Source organism: Manacus candei, unplaced genomic scaffold, assembly GCF_025592945.1.
Source record: "Manacus candei isolate 608988 ecotype Guabito, Panama unplaced genomic scaffold, ASM2559294v1 h1tg000023l, whole genome shotgun sequence".
NCBI lineage: Eukaryota > Metazoa > Chordata > Aves > Passeriformes > Pipridae > Manacus > Manacus candei.
Genome location: NW_026138071.1, coordinates 19749728 through 19775599, shown reverse-complemented (window position 1 = coordinate 19775599; position 25872 = coordinate 19749728). Strand labels below are relative to the sequence as shown.

Here is a 25872-nt window from a genome sequence, read left to right as displayed (position 1 = left end):
ACAATTAACACACTGATATAACCACTTCCAAGATTTGCCACTAATTTTCTTGCTTTCTCCTTACATTGAACAACCTCAGGTGCTGTCTTCTGCAGTGCAGAGGAGGGGGGAAAAGAACTTTACTGAATACCTTGTGCCTGAGCTGCAGAACTGTGGGAATACCCCAGAGCCAGGAGCGCTGTCTCCACCAGCTGGCTAAAGAGCACATCTTTGCGAACCAGAACGAACTCAGCATGCTCTTCTCGATTATCGTATTCAAGAGAGGCGTCCGACTGCTCCACCACACAAAAGACGGGAATCATCAAACCTGGATGGGAAAAAAACCCCAAAAACAACAAAGCATCAATAAGAGAGGAACAAGAAGTGTGTCATACATCTCTGATTAAAGCTGTAAATTAAAACACCTCCTAGAAGGCTCATCATAAGTGGAAATCTGCCTTTCTTCCCCGTGGGATAGCTTTTGTTTTCTTTCCAAGGGAAATACTGAAGTCTCATCACTTGACTCATTTAAAAACCACACTAAAAGCTCAAGAGAATACAGTTCAGGAACAGAATCAGAGTCAGCATTAGGATGAACACGATTTCCTAATAAGATTTTTTCAACATAGCAGAAGTTTTCTACAGTTCCATGGATGTCTCTATTCTTTCAGGTCAGAGCTTCTCCACTTTCAGCCATACAAAAACCCAACACACAAATGCCACTTCTGCTTCTCTCTACACAGCAAACGCATGGAGGAATCAGCAGAGGCAGGTCCCCTTGGGGGACACTGAGGTCTGTGTGCATTTTTAGACCATGGCCAGTCTTCTCACTGTACATGGAAAATATTCTCCCATTTATTTTGCTGAAAATTATAACCTTGTGTTGGCAGCTGATGGTTACACAGACCTGGAGAGACCCGTGGCTGTCCTCTTGCTGCATGCATGAAGAGAGTGAGAACGGCTCTCTTTGAAAGAGCATCAAGGATGAGGAGGAACCACAGAAGTGGAAAACTCAGGGGGTGGTCTGGATTTAATTTTGTTCTGTTTTATTGTAAATTTACTTTTGTGGTTACAGGATCAAGTCATCTATGGCAATAAATTGTGGGGCACAAACTTAAAGGGATTCAATACAACAGGCAGTAGAGAAACATGCCAATTTGCAGGGAACAACCCTACAGTGCATGCACCGAGGGAAGAGGGAACAGACAGAAAACCTACAGAACTGCACAACCATTTCCATCACCTGCTACAGGCCTGGCTGTAGTCAGAGTGCCAAAGGAAAAACCATTACCTGCAGTCACAGAAATTTATTAATCGGTTACAACTTCTTAGTCCCTAGATAAACTAGGAAATACTGGGGCAGAGACCAACCTCAGCCTATAGCAGTTTTCCAGATGTGTCGCCCAAGGCTCATAATACCACCAGAAAGCTCTCCTCTAAATCTTATTGTTCAGAATGAAACATAACCATTTCCAGTAGAAAATAACTACAAAAAAAATATCTCTATATGTTTATGAAAGACCGGACACAAATCACTGTATTCTTGGACCAGGCATTTCTTTAGGGGAAAAAGAAGAGAAAGCCACATTTCAGGTCTCCTGCATGAAGTTCATTAAATATCTTTGAGATATTCTACTATCTGTAGCGTCAGTATCTACAAACCAATAGTTACATACCCCTTCAGAGGAGTCATCCTGCCCTGAAATAAATACAGTCACACCAACAACTGCTAAGGGACTTAAATACTCCTTGTCTTGAATTTCCAGAGACTAAATTACTTTAAAAGATATTTTAGATACACAATTCTCACTTTGTGAGAGGCCCACAACAGGAGTTACAGGCTACGATATCCAGTTGATGTGTTTTAGTTATTTGTTTTGAAACACATCCTGAAGTAATTTGCAAGAAGGTTACAGCATCACACAGATACTGCTCCCTCTTCACTGCTTGATTCTGGGTTAAATTGATGCATTTTGCAAGTTCAAGCAGCCAAATTCTAACACACCGTGCTAAAAAAAGTCTCAGTGAAAAAAAATCTCCAGGTGCTTTCCTGAAAAGACAGCACATGGCTGATCACATTCCACTGAAATCAGTGACAAAATTTCTCTTCCTATCAAAGGTTAAAACTTGAATTCTATTTGTTCATAAACCATTTAACTAGCTAAAACAAAACTAAGTCTCTTTAAGTGACAAACTTCCAGTCCTGTCGAACATACAGGCTGTCACAGCACTTTTGATGGGGCTATTAATGTCTTGGCAAAAGATTAGGATAATTGGCCAAATGCTGAGGCTGTAATATCAGTTGTGTAAATTACAATTTGGCAAGACAGGAAAAGTGATGAAGCAAACTGATGAGAGGGAGGCCATAGTGTTTTTTATCCTCCTGCTGGATGCTTTCCTTGTCAAACAACAGCCTCTCCTTTTCAGCACAGAAGTTGCACCTGTTCCCCGCTCTCGTCCCTTGCTGTCTGAGTACAAACAGGATCTCAAAAGCTAGAACTGATGCCATTCACGATATCACTTTATGGATGGCACAAAGGACCCTCAGGACCCCTGCCCACGATGATTTTCCTGCCCCATCCTGCTGTCCATGCTTGCAGGGACCCTGCTACAGAAACAGCATATGAAAAAAAAATCTCTGAACTCAGGGACTCAGTGACCCAGTGTAACTGATGATAAACTGCTATTAGTATCTTAAAAGCAGAGAGCAAAGGGCAGGTTACCACATCTGTCATTGCTAACCCATTCTCATGCCTCTCACTATGGCATCTGGAATCTTAATACCAATTTTATTTTAGTAAAAAACAACAGTAATCCAACCTATTTCCAAGTAAATATTACTCCAAGGAAGTTTCAACTGCTTTGCCCTCTATTTTGCATTGGAGAGTTAAACTGTCATGTCTCCAATGGACTTTTTACCCCAAGCTTCTCGGTTACCTGACGTTATCTGAAAATAAATTAACATACTTTCAGTATGTTGGAATCAGAAGGAAAAATACCTGCAGTCAGAGGTCAACATGCTCTTTACACACTGATACACACCATGCCTCACTCCTACATGCATATGTTACACCTCCAGCTCACTACAGGGCCCTTAGAGAAGAGCTATACAAGTTAGTCATTGCTCACTGTCATTCCAGTTGAAGAACCTAGAGCAATACTCAGAGAGCAGGAGACCAAGCATCCATAATGAAGTCTCACATGCAGTGCTACTGCAGTGCAAGCCAGCCTTACTCATAAATCCTGAAACTCCTCAGCTCTTTCCCTAACGACCGATCAGCCAGAGCTCCTGTCATGCTCTCTTGCCCATGCACATGCACAGAAAGGGCTGAGGTTCCCTCGGCACTGAAACTGTGTGCACTCGCTCTCCCAGTTCCAGAAAGATGCTGCAGTGAGTGATGCTGTACAGCTCATGGTGGATGACACACGGCATGGATTTTCACACATGGAGAAAAACGGGGGTAATCTGAGGGCTAAAAAAGGAAACAGTTTGTTTCCTTAAAGGATGAACACAACGTTGGTATGCACACAAAACATTACCAGCAATCTCAAATCATAAAAAAGACTTTTTCTCCTTGATTTTGATTCACTTAACTGACTTAGAAGTAGCTCTTTCATACTTCTCACAGAGCTTTGACCCCATATAGATGGCATCTGCATAAAATGTCAGGGGAGCGTAAACTAAGACCTACATAAAGGCTTTTATAAGAACATCCATACACAGTAAGAATTACATATAACCCATGAAAGAGACCCCTGAAAAACTGTTCCCACTATGACCCGGAAGATCAGAATGGTTAGTAGTGACCAGTACATTTATATAACATATATATTTAAAACAAATCAGAGACGAAATTTAAGCTCCACTGCTGCTTTCATGGAAAAGCTGCAATGTACAGAAAAGACTTTGTAAACACAGCTTTTTTGCTAAGACTCTTCTAAGGGTCAGAGAAATCAAGAAGAAATTAAATATGTATCAGAGACCAGCGTCCAAATACACATTTTCTCCTCCTTGTCCATTTTAATCTATAGTTTTATTTCACTGGGGAGCAATCAATTCTTTAAAATGAAGGAAAGAGAAATAGGTATTTAATTCAAGAAGTGAAAACCTGGGAGACTCTGCTGCATAAAGCATTCATTTTTCCAAAAACAACCTTAAAGCCAGTTAAAAGTATTATCAAACTGCAGTCATACAGCTCCCTGGAAAACATTTTCATTTTTAAGACTTCCAGGTAAAAGCTGCGAATTTCTAATGACCAACTAGAAGGATGAGAGAGAACAGATATTAAGAAGTCCTGCACTGTTTCTTTTGTTCATTTGCAAATCATACTTTGTGCAGTACATGCTTTAAACAAGTAATAAATGTGATATTATTGGCACTAAACTTCTATGTATTGTCCACTTCCACATAACCATCGTAGACTTGGCAATCACAACAAAGAAGAAAAGGACACAGAAAGCTGAGGAGCAGGTTGCTCTTTCAGCCACCCACCTCTCCAGCCATTAAACAGAGAGCAGTGCTTGCATGTCCTAATAAGTATAAAATTAAGATCAACCAACAAGAAGAGACACCAATAAAATTTGTCTTTTTAGATTAAAATCTCTTTCCATCAGCACAGTTTTGAGGCCCATCTAGGTGTTATTTAATTTAATATAATATAATTTGAACAATTTCCAAACATCAGTTTGATTAATTTCAACAGCATGGTGTTACAGTAAGATTTACTGTACAGGGGTTGTCTAGCAGGGAATTAATAAAGAAGCCAGTTCTTTGCCCTGAGTAACAGGAGGTTTTAAGACTTCCCAGCTTTCTAGTGGGAATACTTCACAGCACAAGCATGTTTTCTTCTGGGAGCAAAACCCACCAAAATTATTAAAAACTGAGATCAAATGGTGGTGTCAAACCCAAAGGAAATCATTCTACAGTGGAGAGATTTTTATCAAATGAAGAAAGTGGAAAATAAAGTTTTTGTTGTTGCTGTTGTGCTTTGGATTTTTAGATTTTGTTTGTTGGCTGGGTTTTTGTTGTTTTGGGTTTTTTTTTTTTAAACAGAACACAGACACACACACAGACAGAGTAATCTCCCATGAAGACAAAGCAAATTTCTATGGTTTGTAATTCAGAAACCAGGACATCTTCTTTAAAATTCATAAACTACTGAAAACTCTTCATTAGGGTATGCAGAAAACGTTTTCCCTAGCAGAGATTGTAACATGGGCCGTTCTCTAAGCTGGTCTTTCCAATACAGAGAAGAGAAGAGAAGAGAAAAGGAAAAAGAAGAAATGTAGACAACAGCAAGAGCAGAATTCACAAATATTTATTCCCATGCACATCTCAAAACACTGAATTACAGGCAACTTCAGCTGGACTTCTAAGATCAGACCCTTACCCTGTGACAGAGACAAGGAAGCCCAAATAGCAAAGTATAGATTGTCTTGAGGAAATTATCTAGATAAAGATCCCATATATTTAACAATAAAGCATGCTTTCACAACTGGCAGTAACCACAGGAAGGAATCACACTACAAGCATTTCCTAAACCTGCTTCTGTTTTTTTCTTTAGGAGAGAGACCTTTATCCAGCAAAGGCAGCGAAGGGAAAGCAGCCCACTTATTTATTTCTCTTTGCATTGCAATAGAGCTGACCTTACATAAACCAGTCTGGTATTTAACTGTCTTTCCCTTTCTTTTAAACAAATTCAAAAAATGAACCTAAACTGAGAAAACTGCTTTAAAAGGCAGGAATCGGCATCCATGAGGAACAGGAGAGGTTTGCCAGTTCTCCTTTTCACATACTACAGCTCTAATTGAAAAGGCAGAAACCAATTAAGTTTGAGAGCTTTCAGTTACAGAAGTACGTGAATTTCTGCAGCAAAGGCACCATCCTGCATCCTAGTGCAACATAAATCCATAATTTCCTTTCTGAAAAACTTAACACTACCACCAAGTTAAAAAAAAAAAAAAGAAAAAAAAAGGAAAGAAAATTAAAAGGGAAGCTTTAAAGCTTCAGTGTGTCACTTCAGAACGGTGCAAACTGCAAATACTGAAGTGATCAGAAGTTAAAACCTAGTGCTCATGCTAATAACCAGGAGTTTTCTATTCAAGACTCAACTAGCTGAACAAACATTGAATCACAGAATCATTGTAGTTGGAAAAGACCTTTGAGATCACATGTAACAAGAGAAGATAAATTCATAATTGGAAAAGATCAACTGCATTCCAAAATGAGCTTTTTTGTTCGGTTGGTTGGGTTTTTTTCTAAGAGGAAAGGCATCAAATAGTATTGGAAAAAAAGGGGGTTGTTCCGGTCTCACCACCACTTTTACTTAAATCACAGCGTAGCTGTAGCTGGTGGTGATGTGAGATCTTCCCCAGAAAATCCTGCAGAGTCCAGCTGAGGGCTGCAAATGCAGGAGACAGGCTGAACAGGCACAACTGTACCATTTCCACAGTGCCACACGCATTCACACTCAGGAAGGATCCGGCTTGAAGTAGATCCCGGGTTCAGCCCATGCCGGTGCAATTCAGTGATGAGGTGGAAGAGACAGAGCTCACACATTTCAGCAAGTGTTAGGAATGTCCATTAAGGCTCACTTTCAAGTTGCCCCATAAATTATGAATATAATTAAATCGGACAGAATATAAGCTGTTGGCACTTAACTTATTTACAATAAATGCTTGGTTTGGGTAAATGGACTGTGTTTCAGCCTTTTATGCATCAAGCACCAGCTTACAACAGTCTCATTATGAGGCCGAGAATTCTCTCACTGTAAATCTTTTTTAATGGGGACTGGAGGAATGACTTTGCAGTTGTTTGTCACTAACCACTCGGAACCACGTGAAGAAAGCTGTGTGCACACACTGACAGGCGGCCAGCAGGAAATCTCTGTCACATACAGGAGATCGTATCGGGATCTTTGCAACTGTACAATCCTATGCGAAACAAAAGCGCCAAATACCTCCTTACAGCAAAAGGTTTCGTTTAAAAACTTTCTGCTAATCCTCTGCTCTCCAGTGTGTTCCAGACAAAATGAGAGATATCTGATTTTGCATATAACCAGTAACACGATGCTGTTAAACTCCTACTCTTCATGGGTTTATAAGCCCGCTGCAAATAATTTGTTCCAGGATGCAATTTGGTAAAGAAAAGCTCAGTCCACAGATGATTTTAATACAATGTTTGCCAAAGAAACAAAATCACGTTAAATAACATTACATTGTAGAATTTTTCTTCTTAGGAGGGCCAGAGGAAGTAAAACTAAGGACAATATCTTTCTCCTTGTCCTCAGTTATTTTTTCTGGCTTTACATATTCAATAAATCTGCAGGCAGGAAATGCATTTCTACATAATATATTTTAGCCAATGGCGAATGCAAACCACAAGATATTATTTACATCCTTCTTCAGCTTCCAGACCTTTCTGTGGCTTCCGTCTCCCAGCCATCACAGCTATCCCAAATCTCAGGAAGTCTTATAAATAAGTCACTACCGTCTCTGCAGATGTCCCCTGTTTCTGACAGCTTAACTAGCCAGACAACCCTTCTCCTAGCTGAAATAACAGCCTTACTTGTTTAACACAAAATATTTCAGGCCACTATCCCACCACAGAAACATATTATGAAACTCATAACTTGATTTGATAATACTTGAGTTTCTCAAAAGACAAAATAAAAGAAAAACCGTATTCAGAGCATGAGAAAGAGAAGGATACAAAGCGTTTACCTCTAGCACAGCCTCTCCTGCTGCGTGCCTGGGACAGAAATGTTACTCATGGGAGATGAGGCCTTTTGTTAGTTCAACTGGATCAGCTGCTTCTGGTAACTAACCCCCCTTACTAAACTAGTTGCACTAACTCAACCCAACCTTCAAATCTGTGGCACCGGTTGGGTTCAAAGGGCAAGAACGGGAGCAGCCCCACTGGGGTTAGCCCAGGGACAGCCATGGATGGGGCAGCCAGGAGGCTGGAGGAATTAAACAGCACAGCAAAGCACTTCCACCTCTCCACCTAAGTGAGCGAAACATGAGAGCGATGATAAGCCAGACCTCAAAACACGGTTTTGAGGGAGGCTGAGTCAGAAGGCAGCACAAATAGCTCAGCTCCCCGGAGCCAGCCAGCACCCCCCAGCATGCCTGAATGCCTGTGGGGTACCACCAGTGCCACACACTCCACCAGAACCACACACAGGCCTTCCAACACATAGAACAGAAACATAGAATCAGTTACATTGGAAAAAAACCTTAAAATCATCAAGTCCAACATCAAAAGGCAGAGGTGAAGACACTATAGCTACGCTTTTCCTAAATAAAACGGCTCAGTTTTTTCAACTTGTTTCCCAGTTAAAAAAGAAGAAAAAATACCCCACAGCCATACATCATAATATGAACTCATGGAAAATATACTCATTTCACGCAAAACCAGTGGAGTAAACACTTCTAAATCAAACTCACTTTAAAAAAAAAAATATTCATCTTAAGCCATTAGTTTCCCATAAAGTTTTAGGTTTTGGTTTCTGTAAGTTAAAAATGAGTTTAGGGTTTGTGAGGGGTTTTTAGTTTGGGGGACTACTTTCTGTTGCTTTTCTCTTGACAACATAGCAAAATTCGCCTAAGGGGCTAAGACTCTCTATGCCAAGTTCCACCTAAAATTAATTTTAATGACCGACATTTTTAAACACTGAAAACTGGAACCGTTAATAAGCCCTTAAATTTGGTGGTGCTAGCAGATGCCACCATATTATGTAATTTTTAAAGCAAAAAAACATCTTCTAGCAAAAGCATTTTAATGAAGGTTGTATTAACTAGTCTGCTGGTACTGGGGTAAATCCCCTGGAATGCAACAGAAAAGCTTTCGTAGCTGGTTTGAGGTTTTATTTCTGAAAAAGTGCTGCATACCGCACTCGGGCCTATTTTGGGGTCTCCAATGGGACCCACCAGCAAGTTCTTTTCTCCTTCACATCCAACCCCCTGTGAACCATCCCCTGCCAAGAAAAAATTGTATCACCCCTCCTTCATGTTACCAGATAATTGTCTGACAGAGAACCTAATGTAACTACTGCACCTACACCTCTGCCTTCTAACCCAAGTGCAGGCTCCAGCAGAGGGACAAGCTGAATCGATCTGCAACTGCTGTAATCACTGCCTCCTTCCCTCGTGTCTAATAGATACTGGCAGCATTATAAAGCCTCATTTCTAAGTGACAATTTCAACAGATATGGCAGAACTGGTTATGGGCAAAAGTCACAAGTACACATGCAAGAGGATGAGCCTCATTAAACTCTCTCTCTGAATAAATACCATCAACTCGTGGTTACTGATGGAGTTATTCATCCTGCTGCACTTTCAGCAAGGGTAAGGCTACTGCTGCAGCAATATCAATACTAGATGGTATTTTTCTGGTAGAAGGAGACCACAGAAATCTTCATCAGATCTTCAACAGGAAATTCAACAGAGGTGATAGTCACCATCAAGAAAGAGCAGAAGCCGCTCCACCATTCTGTTCTCTAGAAAGCAGCCAACTTCCCCCTGTGCCTCCCTTTTCACCAGTCAACAACACAGAGTCTTCAGCCAGCCTGCACCTACTGCCCATTCCGAGTCAGGAACTGGCATCTGGGACTTGGCCTTTACTTACAACTCCAATCTTTCACACCCCAACTTACAACCCACACTTACAACCACCCACACTTGCAACTCCAATCTTTGCCCTGCAGAGAGAGGGCAACTTCTGAGTGGCATTATCTGGTTTTCTTTCTTTTTCAAGAACAGAAGACCAAGAGTTGCAGGGGGAACACTCTGCATTTCACAAAGATGAGATCACACATTTGACAACTATGGGTTTGAATACTGCTCTTTTAGGAATATTTACTTTTATCAGCCAGAAGGTCACATTAATCTAACAGTTTTTAATAACTACCAGATCTTTATCAAACAGGCCATGAGGTCAAGGAACAAGAGTTAACAGGTACATTCTCCTCCTCAGGTGTGCCCAGTACAATTCATCCAGTTAGTGATATTTTCAGGCAAGAGTGGAAAAGACCTACCTAGAGGCTGACATACCGTGTATGGATTCAGTCAGCAACCCATGCTTTTGGGGCTCAACAAGCTGAACTGCTACATTATTACGCACACAGAGGTACAGCAGAGAATCAGATACTTCTGTTAGTGCAAATGCATGTGCTCACCGAGAGGTGTTAGCCAAAGAAAGCAGATTACATCTGCACTCCAAAGGCTGAACTGGCTCCTAGTTCACTTTCGGATGCCATTCCAAATGTTGATTTATAAAGCTGTATGATACAAGGCTAGAGCCAAGGCTACTGTAGAGAGGATATCTCTTTCCATATATGGTACAGCAGAAAGGACATGTCTGCTCAACAGCTCCAGGACTCACCTTCAGAGAAAATGGAGAGTCAGGATCCCTCAGTCTCAGGCCTTCAGCCACAGTCAAACCCCTCTGCCAGAGGCACAAAGGGTGCACAGTCACCCAGCAAGGGGCCTTTCTGCCTTTTGGGTTTTAGTCTGAAAGCTGAGGTGGTGAGGTAACTAAAGGACCATAGAAGAGCCAGTCCCAGGTGGCAATGGCCTAAGAGACCAAGTACTCTCAGGAGCATTCATGTCCACAAAAACAATATGAAAAAAGAGAGAGGCAAAAACAATATGAAAAAAACCCACCAACTCCCCCCTCAACCCACAAAACAAACAAACAAGAGAAAACCATTATAAAGTAGTACAGCTTTTTATTTTGAAAGACAAAGAAGTAATTTTTACTGCTTTCTACCTATCCATGACATTCTCCAAGCTCATCTAAATGGCAGGTCAGTACGACACTGTGATCATATTTATGTAATCAGGAAGGCTCAATACATTCATCACTGTGCCAGATCCAGATACTCAGATAATGCCTAACTTGAGCATTACTGTCAAGCAATACACCTACTTACTGTATACTTGCTCATAGGAGCCTGTATGAAATCTACTACCCAGACTTCTAGCTTGAGCAACAAACTCTACTTAAAAAAAAAAAAAAAGGAAAATAAAAAAGAAACCATACTTCTGTTACTCTGCATTTTCTCTAAGTCTAAAAATTGGTAGAGTGTATGACAGGTCCACCTCATTTTTCTTAATGATGTTTTTATTATTCTTTCACTCAATTAAAACAGAAATGGATATTGCATCTTCTGACTGTATAATTGTTATTGTAATCTGTTTTCGATCACTGCTTGGGAAATGGGTCCAAAACAACATAAACTATCCACAGCCTCAGAATACAAGCCATTTTCTTTTACTACGATACTTAAAGACACATCTATCATGTTGCTCTGCTAACATGTTTGCGTTATGGCAAAGAAGTTATTTGTAAGTTGGGAAAAGACATTATGAAAATCACCTTTTACTCCAAAGTATTGTATAACTCATATTTTATAACTACATTTCTTAATAACCATTCAAAATAATAAGGCTGGAAATTGTGCACATCTAATTTTAATATATAAATAATGGAAATGCATATAAACTAAAATATGCTCAAAATATGAATATATATTACTCTCAAAAAATAGTCTGGTTATAGTTTTGAAAATGACATGCTTCATTTCCAATATATGCCTGTCAGTTAAATTTATGACAAAATACTCTTTGTGAGTTTAGATTACCAGAATGGTAAATACTTCTATGTGAGTTTCCTCACTTATTTGAAGTTTCTGTCCAAACGCTGACAGTGTCAGCAACTTCTCAAGAATGAAGTGGTATTGGTGATACACAAGTAAAGACAGACTAATCCAGCCGCTTCTCAACATTATACAAATAGAATGATACAACTGAGAAAGAGAAAAAGTAACCTTGTGGCTATATGCAGCAATACAAATCATGCTTCTGATATAAGAAACTCCCCTTGCAACATTTCTTGCCAGATTTAGTATCTTTGAAAAGATTTGCTGTCAATAGTGTGCCTTTTCATCTCTGTGTGTCTTTGGGGAACAAATAAGGAGGGAGCATATTTAAGGGGAGGGAACACATTTCTACTGCACTCTGAAAATGGTTATCTCAAAATATGCTGCAGCTTCATATAAAATAGAGTCTAATGGATTATTTTTATTAAGCTTTTTCTTAGCTTCTTTACCTTGCTGACGTTGCTATTAACAAGGTACCGTTGTGCTCAAATTTTTTAATATTGCATGTCCCTCTGATACAAGGACATCAGTTAGAGCAAAATGCCTGAACGTTTTTACTATTAGTCAGATAATTTTCTATTTAGAACACAAGTCATATGCTTAAACTCTTATCTAGAGCTACCTGTCTCTTTTCTTCAAATTCTTTCTGTTCCCTTCATACAGCTTCTACAAATAGTGACAACCTTCTCTTTTTCCTAACACTGCTGCATGAAACACCAATAATCATTTGATAGGAAATTTAAAATATATCTTGAGTTGAGGTAGTATTTCTGCCCTAGCATCCAGTTTAGGATAACAGCAATGCAGGGTTCATTTTTTAATCAACCTGTAAATTATTTGTGTAGCTTCATTGCAAGTAGAAGTGCCTCCTGGAAGGAGGTTTTATGTAAGTCCTCAGATACTAGCAACATCGGCGTTCACATCTTTAAAAACCAGATTAAGACTTAAAAAAAAACCAAAGCAAAACAAAAACTAACCAAACAAACAATCCCCCTCACCTTTGAAATATTTTTATAAGGGTTTCTCAATGTCAGCAACCTTAAATTGCTAGTAGACAAATGCCAACATCTTGTCTATTTGTAAATCTCCAGGGGATACCAGCAGAGCTACTACATATGTTTAAAAAGAAAAAAAAAAAAACTAAAAATACCATTTCAAGTTTTTTTAAAAGTTCCCTAAAATAAAGGAAATAGCACTGGAAATACAAAATATTTTTCCCCTTACCAATATCTGGATCAATGCAAATGAATACGGGGACAAAGTACACTCAACAGCTGCAGTACATGCTTTTCCTATAAAGCACATGAACTCTGGATTAAAAAAAAAAAATCCTAACTAGAGAACTGTGGCAATATTGACAACACGACTTGATGGCTGCGAACGCACCACACATTAAAGGAGTCAACACTCGTGAATGGCCAGGAAAGCCTCAGCTAGAAGGGCTAACAACTGCCCCCAAATTAAACAGCAGAGCGTATTTTCTGCCTTCCATACCACTAATCAATGTAAACTCATTTGTGTGCAGCCCCGCAGCAGAGAAGCTGCCGCGGAACATTCTGCAACAAGTACAAAGCTTGTTGGAGGGCAATTTTTTTTTAGTATGGCTAGAGGCTAGAAAACATTTCTCAAAAGCTATCACTCAGCTGCCTTTTGTCTGCCGTGACTATTTCTTACATCTGCATTAGTGACACATGCCACCGTGGGGACCAGCGTATCTGACCCAGGACATTTCGTACAGTAGGAACCAATTACAACAAGGCAATTTTTTTTCCAAAGCTAGAGAGGGCATCGGTTCCTTGTTCAACACAGCGGGCTTGTTTCAAAACCACTTTGAGCTTCAAAAGGAGAGCACACTTGTTCAGTAGTTACAGAGCCTGAATCAAGCACAGGTTATCTTGAACAAATCCCCATCATATCAATTCAAAGGGACTTGGTAATACTTTATACCTTGAAAAACCGGGCCTTTAATCCTAAAAACACAGCAGTAGTTACTAATTTAACTAAATTATGAGGGGCAGTAATTAAAGGCCTAACTTAGCTATGCCTTCCAATTTGGGATTCAAAAGAAAGTCTTCTCAAGTTTTACAGATTTTCAGTTATTTTGAAAAGTTTAAAAATAAGATTTAAAAGCAGGTTGGGGACTGCTCAACCACAGAAATAAGAATTTTCCTAAACAGGTCACACAGATGTTTGGTAAATATAAAAACATGACTGCAATAACTCTCTTCATTTTACAACATCATAGATGCCATATTGTATTACCATGTTCTGTGTCAATGGGAGTGACAAAAATCGTACCGGTTCAAGTATTTTTCTTAAGCTCCAAATGACTGTTGTGACCCTTTTTCTCCCCATTCCAAACAGACAGCTTTAAAGAAAACAGCAGTAATAGAAAGTAACTGCAAAAATAAATATTTAGGCTAGCATCTCCATCAAGAGTACTAAATTCAAATACTTTTAAAGAAATTTTAAAGTAAATTATATCATCTGAATGTCTATGCTACAAACTAGAAAGTTTCAATATAACGTAGCTGTCTGTTGAAATGATGACCTGATAACAATTACATTATGCCAGATTTTTTCTACTTTTAAATCTAGATAAAATATTCAGCTCAGTAAAAGTATTTAAATAGAACATAAAGACTCCACAAAATTAATCATTTGGGAAAGAAGTCTTCAGACTTCACCTTTACATGTTTATTCATAACAATGAATGTCTAATACTGTTTGTCTTCCTTCAATGTCCGAATTCTTCATTTAAATTCTGAGTGGGAAATATGTCACTATTTAATTTCTTGAGAATATGTTTCCTGATTGGTATCTTTATAGTTTTTAATATGATTTTGTCATCTTCTTTAGGCATAAGAATAATTCTGGGGAGCAACTGACAAACTCACCTTAACAGGAGTTTTCAAAGGATTGCCCTATAAATAAATGACAGTAAATATACTATGTTCTATACCAGTGAAACTAAGAAAAGGTAGGACTCAACTTATAAAGGGAGGGAGAAACAGAGAATTAACGTGCACTATTTCAAAGATGTTGGTTTCTTTTCCTTTCTTTTGGTTCATGATAAGAATAACAGCATGCAGTTAACTAACATGGCCATGGGTGTGGGGCGGGGAGGAAGTGGGGAGATGACTTGAAACATTTAGGAACTGTTGCAGAGCAAAAAAAAAAGGTTTACTACCACTAATCTTAAATCTTGAATTCAAAATTGTCAGTGGCTTTCTGCAGATGCAACTTAAGAGTTCCAAAATTACTCTAAACATCAAATTATGTCTAGGTCACCGAATGGGTGGATACCCTATATTCTGTTTAATGCATATGTTCAATTGCACATATTTTAACCAACTGTGTCTTTATTTTAATAACAGACCAAGTACTGAAAACACATAAAGAAAGACTATTTTTCTACCTCAGCAAAAATACAGCTGATACACTGCATGACCCTTCAGAAGTGACTGCTCTGTTTATTCTATTTACATGACATGATCTGATTGGAAAAGGGAGAGAGGGGTGTAAATCAGCAAAAAGACCAGAAATTCATTTTTAACTATCAATCCTGAAAAAAAAATCACCATCTTGCTTTTCTTGCTGTTCCTGTTAAATTAGAGGTCTCTTCGACATGATGTATTAGAAACATGTAAAATCCAAGATTTCGCATTTCTTCCTAATCTCTACTGAACTATGTCAAAATACAAAGCAACATTTTCTAACTATTCTGCCACGGATAAAACAAAATGTATACACGTACTGCTGGTTCCTGAACTAACAAGGATTTGCGGCTTTCAAGCTTCCGTATCTCAGTGCGCTCAATTCTTTCAAATAGCTACATACTTCTTTCAGGCAGCAGGAAGATATTCTTCATCTAGGATCTGGGTAGGAATCTAAAACTTAACCTTTCACTTCACTCAGTTCCTAAGGACAAGAGAAACATGCTTCCTTACTCTGTTCAGGGTGCCATTTAGAGCTCAATGTCAACTAACCATTTAGAACAGAGGAGCAAATTTGATCAAGCTGTACTCTTCTGTTGGCACAGAAGTGAATTTTCTCTCTACTAAAGTACTTTAAATCCTTGTAAAAAATATAAAAGGTAGCACAAATCCTACGATATTTTTGCAGAAATATGCAGAATGGATTTTGACAAGCAGCTCTTTAGCCATTCTCAATCGGTGTTTCTGTCACTCCAGAGATACATTAAAACTGATTTCTGACTACACCTAAGTACACACGACCATGATATATCACAACTTCAGGGGGCTTACAGCAATTAGCAGCAGCGCTCCGAAGAGTCACTGCATCCACATTTCTGGTACATCTGACTTTGTACAAGCACAGCAACCACAGCTACTGATTAACAACCCAATCATACACTTTGGTTTGAACTGTCTGAAAGCTTTCCCCTTCATTAATATTCTGTAAATTGAATCACAGTTTTTAACAGTTAAATGAATAAGAACATATTACTATCAGGTTGCGTCAAACTAATTTAACCAGAAAATGTTTTGCAATCATTTCCTGCTCCAAATTTGAACATGTTCCCTTGGCTGTATTTTGGTTCTACATTTCTATTTCAGCAAAACCAAACTTCAGAACAGCTCATTCTGCATACTAGCATTTTAAGTTGCATTCAGAGGCTTTTGATGCTTATTTTCTACACTCTTCAAAATCAGCACATACGTATATACATGCACATCCACTCTTACACAAACAGGTTCATGAACTGCAATCAACAATTTTGTAAATATAAGTTTCCTCGTCATTAATCATCCCTTTTTTTTTTTAATCCTTATGGAGTGAATTACTAACTGAGAGGAGACGCCAATTCTAGTAAGTGAATGTTACCCAACAGGGATATAAAGCTGTCAACACCATAGTGCTCTTGCTTGCTCTAAACTCTCTCCCAGACTTCATATGTTTTTTAAAGCGATATTAGCCTTTTTTCCCAGGGACCTTTCTAAAACCTGCCTCTCCTGAAAATTTGAGCACTTGTGCTTTATTACATACAGCTTTTAAAACAGACAGGTTAGGTAACTGTTGAAACATTTTAGAAAGCACTGGGTTAGTCAAGCAAACCAAAACCGGACTCTAACACATTGGACCGACGCTAACAACATTGTAAACAGCACCAAAAGTTTTAAACCCTCAATTAAACACAACCTTTAAGACCTCGTTTATCTTTTTAGTGACCTTCACTAGTTTATTATAGCTGCTGTAATGGCCCTTGGAATTAAGTACATTCATGTTAGGAATAAAAAAAAAAAAACAGGAGAGTCATAAGGCAAAATTTCTCATGAGGACAATTGATTTTCTGTCTGCACTACAAAAGCTTATTTGAAAACACTTTTTCACTCATAAAACCAGAGAGAAAGCTAAAAACACCTACAGCACTATAGTATTTCTCTATTTCTCAGGGAAGTCACTAGAAAAATAATTGCAGCAAATACTACGATTATAAAACTGGTTACCAAAGGTCATCAGGCTCATCTTAGCACCAGTTAGTTTAGAGCTTATTGCTCTGCTCTCAGGAATTAACTTCAGAAACAGATATTATTACACCAAAAAGCCACCTGACAAATAAGAAGGAATTTCAGCATTTACAAATCTAAGGCCCAAAATGAGATGAAAAACAGAATTGCTATCATTTGTCTTTGCTTTCAAAACCTTTAGATACACTTCATAGAATTAAAAATAAAACAAAAACTAAAGTGGTCTCTAGTTTTCAGTAAAGTATTTCCACTTTTGTCCCAAGCGAAATTCACATTCAATAAATATTAGCACTTTTTAAAGCTTGAGAAATAAGAATAAACTGAAAGTCTGACAACTGAAGCCTTAGACGTCATTTCACTATGACTTTCAATAGTTTCCTTTTTGTCAAATTCTACACACAATACTAGGAGAGCCTTCATTAATATTTATTTGAAAGAAGTTTTATACTAATTTGCCAGTATATTAAAAGTAAGCCTTTCCACAAACGTCTACAGCTGCATTTTACAACTCAAGTGAAAAAATTACTAACACCACAGCGATCACTGCAAAGATACAGACTTCCAAAAATACCCGAAACAGGTGAGATCTGCATTCAGGAAAAGATCACTTGTCACACCAGTTCTTAAACATCAAACTTGAAAAAACAGCAGAAGAGAAAATATCTGGAAATTAGCTATGTTGATTTATTGTGAGAGTATTTCCAGGAGAAAAAAAAAATTAAATCAATTTTAAACAGCACCATTATCTTATTAAAAAAGTCTGCTTTAACTAATTTAGTATTGAGTATTATAGAACCTAGATAGGTATTCAGACAAGAATAATTTTCTTCTTGCTTTCAGTATCAATAAAGACTAATGAATAACCTTTATTATGAACAGCCTAAATGCAAAGAGATTGAGACCGTTTAAAGAACACCAGTTAAGAAAAAGAAAATATATTACTCTTGCATTTCTTAATCCCCCAGACTGTTACACTCCAGTCTATAACATCTTTACAAATGAGCTGAAGACTAATGAATGAAACTTAAGCTCTCAAAAGTTTGCTTTCAGAAATGAAAGTCTCTTTCTGGAGTGGAAGAAATCTTCCACACCTTAACAGGCCAGATTCATGCTGAGCCACCGATACAACTATAAAATTTCTCTTGGGTAACACAGCTGCAACTAGAAAGCAGCATATATGTTCCAAAACATTTAAAAACATTCTTTAAAAGTATATTTCTATAAATGCCCCAAGGAAAATAATTTCATCTTTTGTTCTAACATTTTCTTTAAGATCAAGCAGCTGCAATGCCTGAGTCTCAAGAAAGGCATCCAAAACTACACATATTACTTTTTATATTATTATCTAGTTCATTTTTACAATTATTCAACAAATTATTTCTCCATCAATTTGTAAGTGGAATAGTACTACAAGTCTTTCACTGCAAAGCTGTTTCTTCATTTTCCATACATTGGAAGAACGCAGAGAAGAGATTTAAAAAATAGATATATAGTCATCCAAGAAACAGAAAAAAATGGTGAGCTCTCTTACCCTTCATTAGGTATATAAATGAATCCTACGTTTTTAAAATAAAATATGCAGCTCCTTAGCAAACTTCAGCAATTAGGAAGCCTATTGAGCCAAAGAGGTCTAAAACAGGCATCTAATGGTAAAATCGCTAAATAAACCTTCACGTAATAGAGAGTCATGTGACAACTGTATCAAAGTATCTCTTGAAACGCCATTTACACAAACTCTTTATGTATAAACAACTACAATTGTGTGTTACCACTCTGCTCATTTTAAAACACGAATACAGAGTTTTTGGGGGGGGTTGTGGGGTTTTTTTGAGGTAAAGGTAAAATTTGTGGCCTTTCCTGCAGTATTCTACTCACAACATCTGACTAGTTTCAAGATTTTTAAATATATTTTTCCTAACACGAGGTTGCACTGTGTTAAACACGACAGCATCAGAGTTAAGAGGAAAAAAGAGGGCATTTAGGAAAGGTGACTGTAAAGTTTATCCTGCTTAGAACAAAAGGGGGGAAAAAGCAACCATGAGTGTCACTTAAAACATGCTTTAAACACAAAACTGAGCAGCAATTTAGAAGCAAATTATGAAAGATTAAGTATTCTAAAGAATTGCGGGAAAGCTGAAAAACTAATTTCAGTCTATTTACTGAATATATTCAGCACATGAATATATGTGCTGAAGCTCGCACATGCTTTGCCTTGTCCTCTTTTACAACAATTGCTACAAAATGCTACTTACCGAAAGAAAAATAAAATCCCTAAATGCAAACATAAACGCTGCCGTTTTTCCCACCCTGGAGACCCTATTCTCAGCGCTGTGACGGTGGGTGTAACACACCTAACTCGTGTCACCTGCACCCGTGAAGGCAGCCGGGCTGCCCGCACCTAACCCGGGGGCGATGCCCTCTCCCCGCCGTGCCCTCCGGGAACGCCGGCAGGGCAGGAGAATGCCGGCGGCTGCCCCGGGGCAATCCGCACGAAGGAAACGCCGAGCGCAGGACACGCTCCCAGCCCGTCACCCTCCGACAGGATCAGGCCTGGCCCTTTGTGAGCCGCCCGGCCCGGGGTGGCCTCTTTCGGCAGGCGGCCTCCTGAGTCGGGAGGGCTGCGCGCCGCACACCCGGTCCGAGCCCTCCCGCGGACCCTCGCCACCGCAGCAGTGCCGAGCAGCCGAACGCTTTCCTGGGAAAGCGGGCAACGGCCCTCCAGCTGCCGCACGGACCCGCCGGTCCCTCCGGCCCCGCCGACCCGCCCGCCACACGGTGCCCCGGGCCCGCCGCCCCGCACGCCCCGGCCGGCGGGGCCGCCGTGAGCGCGGCCGCACGGTTACCTCCCACGGGCTTGGTGACGGCGCCGTTGGGCCTCCCGCGGGTGCCCATGGGGCTGCCGTTCTGCTCCAGCCTGGCCACCTTCCCGGGGGGGGGCCCTTTGACATCGGGGCTGCCGCTGCCTCTGTCGGGGCTGTCCCGCAGGCAGGGGCTCTCGCTCCTCCGCTCCATGCTCGGAGACGCGGCTCCCGCTGGCAGGTCGCAGTAGAAGGAGCACGGACCTAGGGGTGAGAGAAACAAGGGGCGCTTCAGTGGCCGCCGGCCCGCGCCGCCGCCCGGCACCGGGCCCCGCTCGCCTGCCCGGGCCCCCGCAGCGCGTCCCCCGGGCGGCCCAGCTCAGCCAAGCCGGGCGCAGTGCCGCCCCGCTCCCGCCGCCGGAGCCGACCCCGCTGGAAGCGAGCGGTTCGCCTCACCCGCCCGGCCCCAACCTGCCGCGGGCGAGGGCAGCGCTGCGCCACGGTGCCCATCGCGCCCGACAGGCCGGCGGGCAGGAGCACCCCCGCCCGCCGCAGCCAGGTGCTGCGCCCCGGGTCCGGCCGCGGCCCTGGCCCGCCCCCGGGGGCCGCGGGGAAGAGGCTGCCAGTCCAGGCGGCCCCGCTGGCACGGCCCCCCCGCGCCAGCCAGCTGTGCAGCCACAGAGTAGCCGGCTGCTGGCGAGGAAGCCTCTAGCGAGCGGCTCCCGCGAGCTGCCGCTGTACTTACTGCTTATAGCCTGTCTGTAAGTTGGCTGAGTTGGGCTCTGTCCATGGATCAGAAGTAGAGAATCCAGGGTGGAAAGTTTTCTTGTTTCCTCCTCTTACGCCGCGTTCTTCCCTTCTACTCCTTCCCCCACCCCCAGCCCCCTCCTCGCCCTCCTCCGGGGGTGCCGGGGCGGCGGGGCCGGGGCGGCTGCCCGCGGGGCGGCAGGGGCAGAGCCCCTTCCCGGAGGGTCCCGGGTGGCGAGCGGAGCGGAGCGGGGAGGTCGGGACGAGGGGGCGGGGAGCCGCGGGGACGCTGGCTGCGGCGCGGAGGAGAGGGGAGAGGGAGACGACTTCTCACACCTTCAGCGGAGAAAATCAATACCGGGGGAGACGGGGGGAGGAGAAGAGGGAGCGCCGCTCTCCCGGGCTCCGCGGCGGCGGCGGGTGCCTGGTGGCGCGGGGAAGCGGCGGCGGCGGCCCCCGGTGTGTCACTTTCAATCGCTCCCTCCTCTGCCAGCCACAGCAGCGGCAGGAGGGACTCGCCACAGAGAGCGGAGAAACGATTATTAGTTGCGTTGAGTCATCAAGGCAAAGTGAGTCCTTTTTGGGGTTGTCCTTGGTTTCGGGTTTGGTGTGTGTGCACGCCTGTGTGTGTGTGTCTGCCTGTCTGTCTGCGCGGCGTTCCCGTCCCAGGGCTGTGCATCCCAAACATCGCCACCCCTCCTCGCCTTCGACACCCCTCCCCCTCCCCGCCCCCCCCGCAAAAATCAAGTCTCGGTGCTATCTCCGGATCGGGCGCAGACGGGCGCGCAGCAGCCCACCTCCTCCCGGCCCGGCCCGCCCCGCGGAGCCCCAGCCCCGGCCCCGCTGCGCGCAGGGGTGGGAGGCAGAGACCCACCTGGCAGGAAATTAAACACCAATAAATAAATAATACATCTCGCACGCGAAAAGGGAGCGCGGTGCCGCGCGAAGGGAGGGCGTAGGGCGGGCTGGGTGGGGAAGGGGAAGCGTGGCAGGACGAGGCATTGGTGACAGGAGAGATCCAGGGCAGAAAGGCGCAAGGACAGGGGCAGTCGGGCTGGGGGAGGGCCGAGGGGAAAGGAGAGGAGGAGGAGCCGGGAGAAGAAGGGGAAGGGAGGGGGGGATAGTGGGGAAGCCGGAGTTGGGGACACCGGACCGACCGAGGAGGAGTAAAGCTGCCACCGACATTCAGTCCCGGCGCCCGGGTCGGTCCGACGCAGCCGGTGCGGCCTCGCAACCTCCTGCCACCCTCCCTCGTCCCCCCGGGAGCCGAGCGGCGGAGGGGACCCTCCCGCAGCCGCTCCTCGCCGGGCCAAGGCGACAGTAACTTTTCGCGGTGCGGCGGGTCCTGCCGCCCCGCGGGCCGGTCGCGCTTCCTCCGGGCCGCCGGGCGGCCCCAGGTAGGGCCGCGCCGCCGCCCTGCTCTCCGCGCCCGGCTGCAGGCAGTTACCGGGGTGGTCCTGAATAATTGATGGCGGGGACCGGGAGGAAGTGACAAGCGGGCAGGGAAGCGCTGCTGCTGCCGCCGCTAAATTATTTAATAGCTGAGCTCCGGGTAGGGCATGACAGCGCTACCGAAGTGCAGCCAGCGGGGCGGGCAGAGCTCTGGCCGGGAAGTCGCATGGGGCGGGATCGAGCCCCTCACCGGTGCCGAGAGGCGAGCGGTCGCCCGGCAGGCAGGCAGGCAGGCAGGCAGGCAGTCCCCTCTGTCTCCGATGCAAGGTGCACCGCGCCGCTCCCCGGGGCCGGCGGCGGCGCGGGCCCGTCCCCGGGCGGGGGCCATGCCCGGCGGGCGCCCCAAGGGCCCGCAGCGCCCCCTGCCCGGCCCGGGGGGCGCGGGGGAATGAGCGGCGGCCCCGCGCCGCCGAGCCCTCCCCGCCCGCCCGGCGGCGGAGCGAGACCCGCGTTAAGGTGGACCGAGGGAATCCCTTCTGGTGCGGGGGGCGGGCGGCGGACGGGCGGCGGAGGAGGAGGGGGTGGCGGCGGGCACCCGGAGTACCCCGACGCCCCCCTACTCCGCCTCCCCCGCCGCCCGTCCGCCGCTGGTTCCCGGCGGGGCGCCGCCCTCCCCGCCGTGCCCCCTTAAGAGCTCTGCTTTTTACGGTGGCGCCGGAGGGTCAAAAAAAAGGGGGCTTCGGGGGGGGTTGATGGGGACCGGAGCCCCCCCGCCCTGGGCACGGCGGGAGCGGGGACCGACGGGAGCATCACGGCCACTGGACAGCCCTGGAGACAGGGTTTCGTTCGCCCCACAAACGCCTGGGGAGGGTCGGGTGGGCAGCAGCGGCTGTCCCGAGCCCGCACGCAGCCGTCCCGGTGCTGCCCCGGGACTAGGAGGAGGGTCAGGTCCCCGCGGGAGAGCGCCCGCCGCCGACCCCGCAGCGCCCCTCCTTCCCTACGGGCGGCTCTGACAGCCCGCCGAGCGCTCTGATGTCCCGGAGGGCTCCAGGCCGCCCCTGAAAGCGGTGCCGGGAGAAGCAGAGGATCCCAGGGCAGGGTAAGAGAAATCATCCCTTCGTCCCACACCCGACCTCCGGCCCGGCCCCGAAAAGCAGTCCTGCGGCTTCCCTCGCCTCGGCCGAAGGACTCGTGTCTCTCCCCGCCTCGGCAGGGGCAGGGGGACCCGCCGCCAAAGTGCCAGCCTTGCCCCGGGACAGCAAGCCATGAACGCGGGTGGGAGCTGGGTCCCACCGCCGGCTGAAGTCTGGGGAGCAGGAGAAGATGCGAGGGCCAGCGAAGGCCGGGGGCGGGGGGGCCGCCGCCAGGGCTAGGGCTCCGGGAGCGCTCGGAGGAGCGAGCGCCGGTGCCAGGAACACTCAGGCTGCGGAGCAGAGAGCCAGCGGCTGCCGCCAGCCGCGTCTCCCGCCGTTCCTCTCAGAAAGGAGCCTCAAAGTTTGGAGAACTCTCGGTTTTCTTTTTAAATAACTCCATCTAACTTTTCTCCTTTTTTTCCCCCCCGTCTAAATCTGATAAAGCTCAGCAGCAGCTCTTACATGGAAGTTAGCGTTTTCCACCAGCTATCGAATAATTGAATAATGTTTTGTTCTTACCTTTGATGCTGAACTACGAATTCCCGCGGATCAATGGCCAGAAAGTTAGAAGAATTGGTGATTTAGGACTTCAGTACTTCTGGAAAAAAAAATGCCAATGGTTTAGCCAGGATCTTCCCTGTCTGATTCGTTACTATTATTATATCTGATGATGTGGATGGATGGATGGAGAGATTCAATCCAAGCCCATTAATGAGCTATTTTATAAACACCACCGTCTGAAGATCTTCATTTACATTTTGTCAGTGATCCTTTCCTTAACAGCGGAGACGTGTGGCGACAGCGCGATTACAGGACTTTAGTAAAGCTCCTATAAGAGTACGACTGGCTTGTTAATCGATTAATATTTTATTAAGTGTAAATATTTTATAAAGTTTTTAGGAAAGCTATCGATTCTAAATTATTAAACTAGTCAGAAGGGCATTTGAATAATGCATACAATTAAATGCATTTAAATATATATGTAGCGATTGCTTCATTTGCAATGAATCCCCTGCACCTTTCTCTTGCTTTCGTTTTTTTTCTCCACGGGCAGCTGGTTTCTCATTTGCGCATTCACTGGAGTATCAGGATGGTCATATATATGTTTATTCCGTATTTATAAACTGAATGTTTACATAAAATACTCTTTGAAAAAATAACATTGAGATCGGGAGCGGTAATAATTTGAAAATTTTGACGCAGAAGCAAAGGGGATTGTTAGTGAAACAAGGAAACTGAACCGAGTTTGTATAAATTTTGCTGGTTGGTAACTTCTGTTTTGTAAACATCACTTAATTTAGACAGATTTTATGAAGCACGATGCTTATTTTTCTTTTACATATTTTTCCCAATAAAAGCCTTTTCTTTCTGTTTTAAATTACAAACACTTTTTTTTCCCTCGTTGCATGATTTTCACATGTTGTCCTTATTTCCACTGGAAAAAAAAAGGGCGATTATTTCCCATCGCTTTCCTCATCCGTCTTCAATGTCGCAATTTAAAAAAAAAAAAGATTTTTTTACTATTATTAATAACCTATTTTTTTCCTTACACGAACTCCAGTACGAGAATTTTTTGCTCTCGCACTCTGTTGAGAGCAGGAGTGGATGCGTTCCGAGCGCCCAGCTCTCCTTGTTGCTGAAGTTCATGGACGCCTTAAGTGGTTGATTGCCAAAAAAAATTTGAACAAAAACACCTCCTTGGAAAGGTTTGGTTTTCATTAACTACCGCTTTTAAAGCCAGAACGCATGGAAGCGATCGCAGCTCCGTGCCCGCACAGGCTCCAGTGGTGGGCGGCTACAGCCGGGGCTGCCGCGGGCCCCCGGGCCGGGGCGGCCCTCGCCCCGCTCAGCCGGCCCGAGAGCTGCCCGCCGTGTCTGGCAAGATCCACCGGGCCCCCGGGCGCTCTTTCTCGCCTCCTACTTTGTCTCCCTCCTGCCCAGTGACTTCCCGGGGCCACGGCGCCCGCGGGACGGCAGCCTTCCCACGGGGCACTTGGCCCGGGCCGAACAGTCCTGGGGGACGCCGGCCCGCCGCCCCCCGGCACCGCCTCGGAGCGCGGAGATCCCGGGATGCCGCGACGGCACAGTGGCCGGTGGGATCGGAGAGGGGCGGCCCCGCAGCACCGGCGGGGCAGCGCAGGATCCCCCCGCGGGGGCGGCGGCCGCAGCAGGCACCGCCAGGGCGCCGGGGCAGGCGGAAAGGGGCAGGCGGCTCCCGCAGGCGAGGGCTCCCGTCTCGCCCCTCGGGCCAGGCTTCATCGCGGCGGGACCCGAGCCCGCGGCCGCTCCTGGGGGCCGGGACCACCCGCCTGACCCGTCCCGGCGCCTTCGCCTTCGCCTTCGCACAGCGCCATCGCGCGGGCACCGGCGCCGGCGCAGCCCGAGGCGCCGCTGCTCTCGCCCGCCCGCGGCCCCGGCGGTGCGGGAAGGGCGCAGCACCTGCCGCGGGGCCGGGCGGGCCCTGCCGCCGCCCTCCGCTGCACCCTCAGCCCCGCTGCGGCGCTCCGCCCTGCCCGCCACGTGCCGTCGAGGCTCCGGCACCTGGACGGGGCAGAGCGGTGGCACGGGCAAACCCGCGGCGGGCAGCGCCTGGGGACCGACCTCCTACCCGGCCGCATTTTTTTCGCGCTCTCCTCGCGGGCTGGGAAAGGCGCTGGGCAGCCGAGGA

At 45.0% G+C, this 25872-nt stretch overlaps 1 protein-coding gene and 1 long non-coding RNA gene across 7 annotated transcripts in view; both read right to left on the bottom strand.

Annotated features, from left to right (window-relative positions):
* SATB2 (SATB homeobox 2) overlaps window positions 1-22518 on the bottom strand; it is a 131618-nt gene extending 109100 nt beyond the window's left edge. The window contains exons 1-3 of one of the 5 annotated variants that reach the window (XM_051787082.1): window positions 22322-22518; window positions 19978-20196; window positions 131-307 (exon numbers count right to left, since the gene is read on the bottom strand). In XM_051787082.1, coding sequence (XP_051643042.1) covers window positions 131-307; window positions 19978-20146 — 346 coding nt within the window. In that variant the 5' untranslated portion in view covers window positions 20147-20196; window positions 22322-22518. Of the gene's footprint in view, window positions 1-130; window positions 308-19386; window positions 19874-19977; window positions 20197-20388; window positions 20527-20677; window positions 21006-22321 lie in introns of those variants that run through there. The other 4 variants (XM_051787077.1, XM_051787080.1, XM_051787078.1 and 1 more) reach the window with 4 other exon arrangements.
* Window positions 22519-23721: 1203 nt separating this feature from the next.
* LOC127470967 (uncharacterized) overlaps window positions 23722-25872 on the bottom strand; it is a 96434-nt gene continuing 94283 nt past the window's right edge. The window contains exon 7 of one of the 2 annotated variants that reach the window (XR_007904475.1): window positions 23722-23802. This is a non-coding gene — a long non-coding RNA (uncharacterized LOC127470967). The remainder of the gene's footprint in view (window positions 23803-25872) is intronic. The other variant, XR_007904474.1, reaches the window with a different exon arrangement.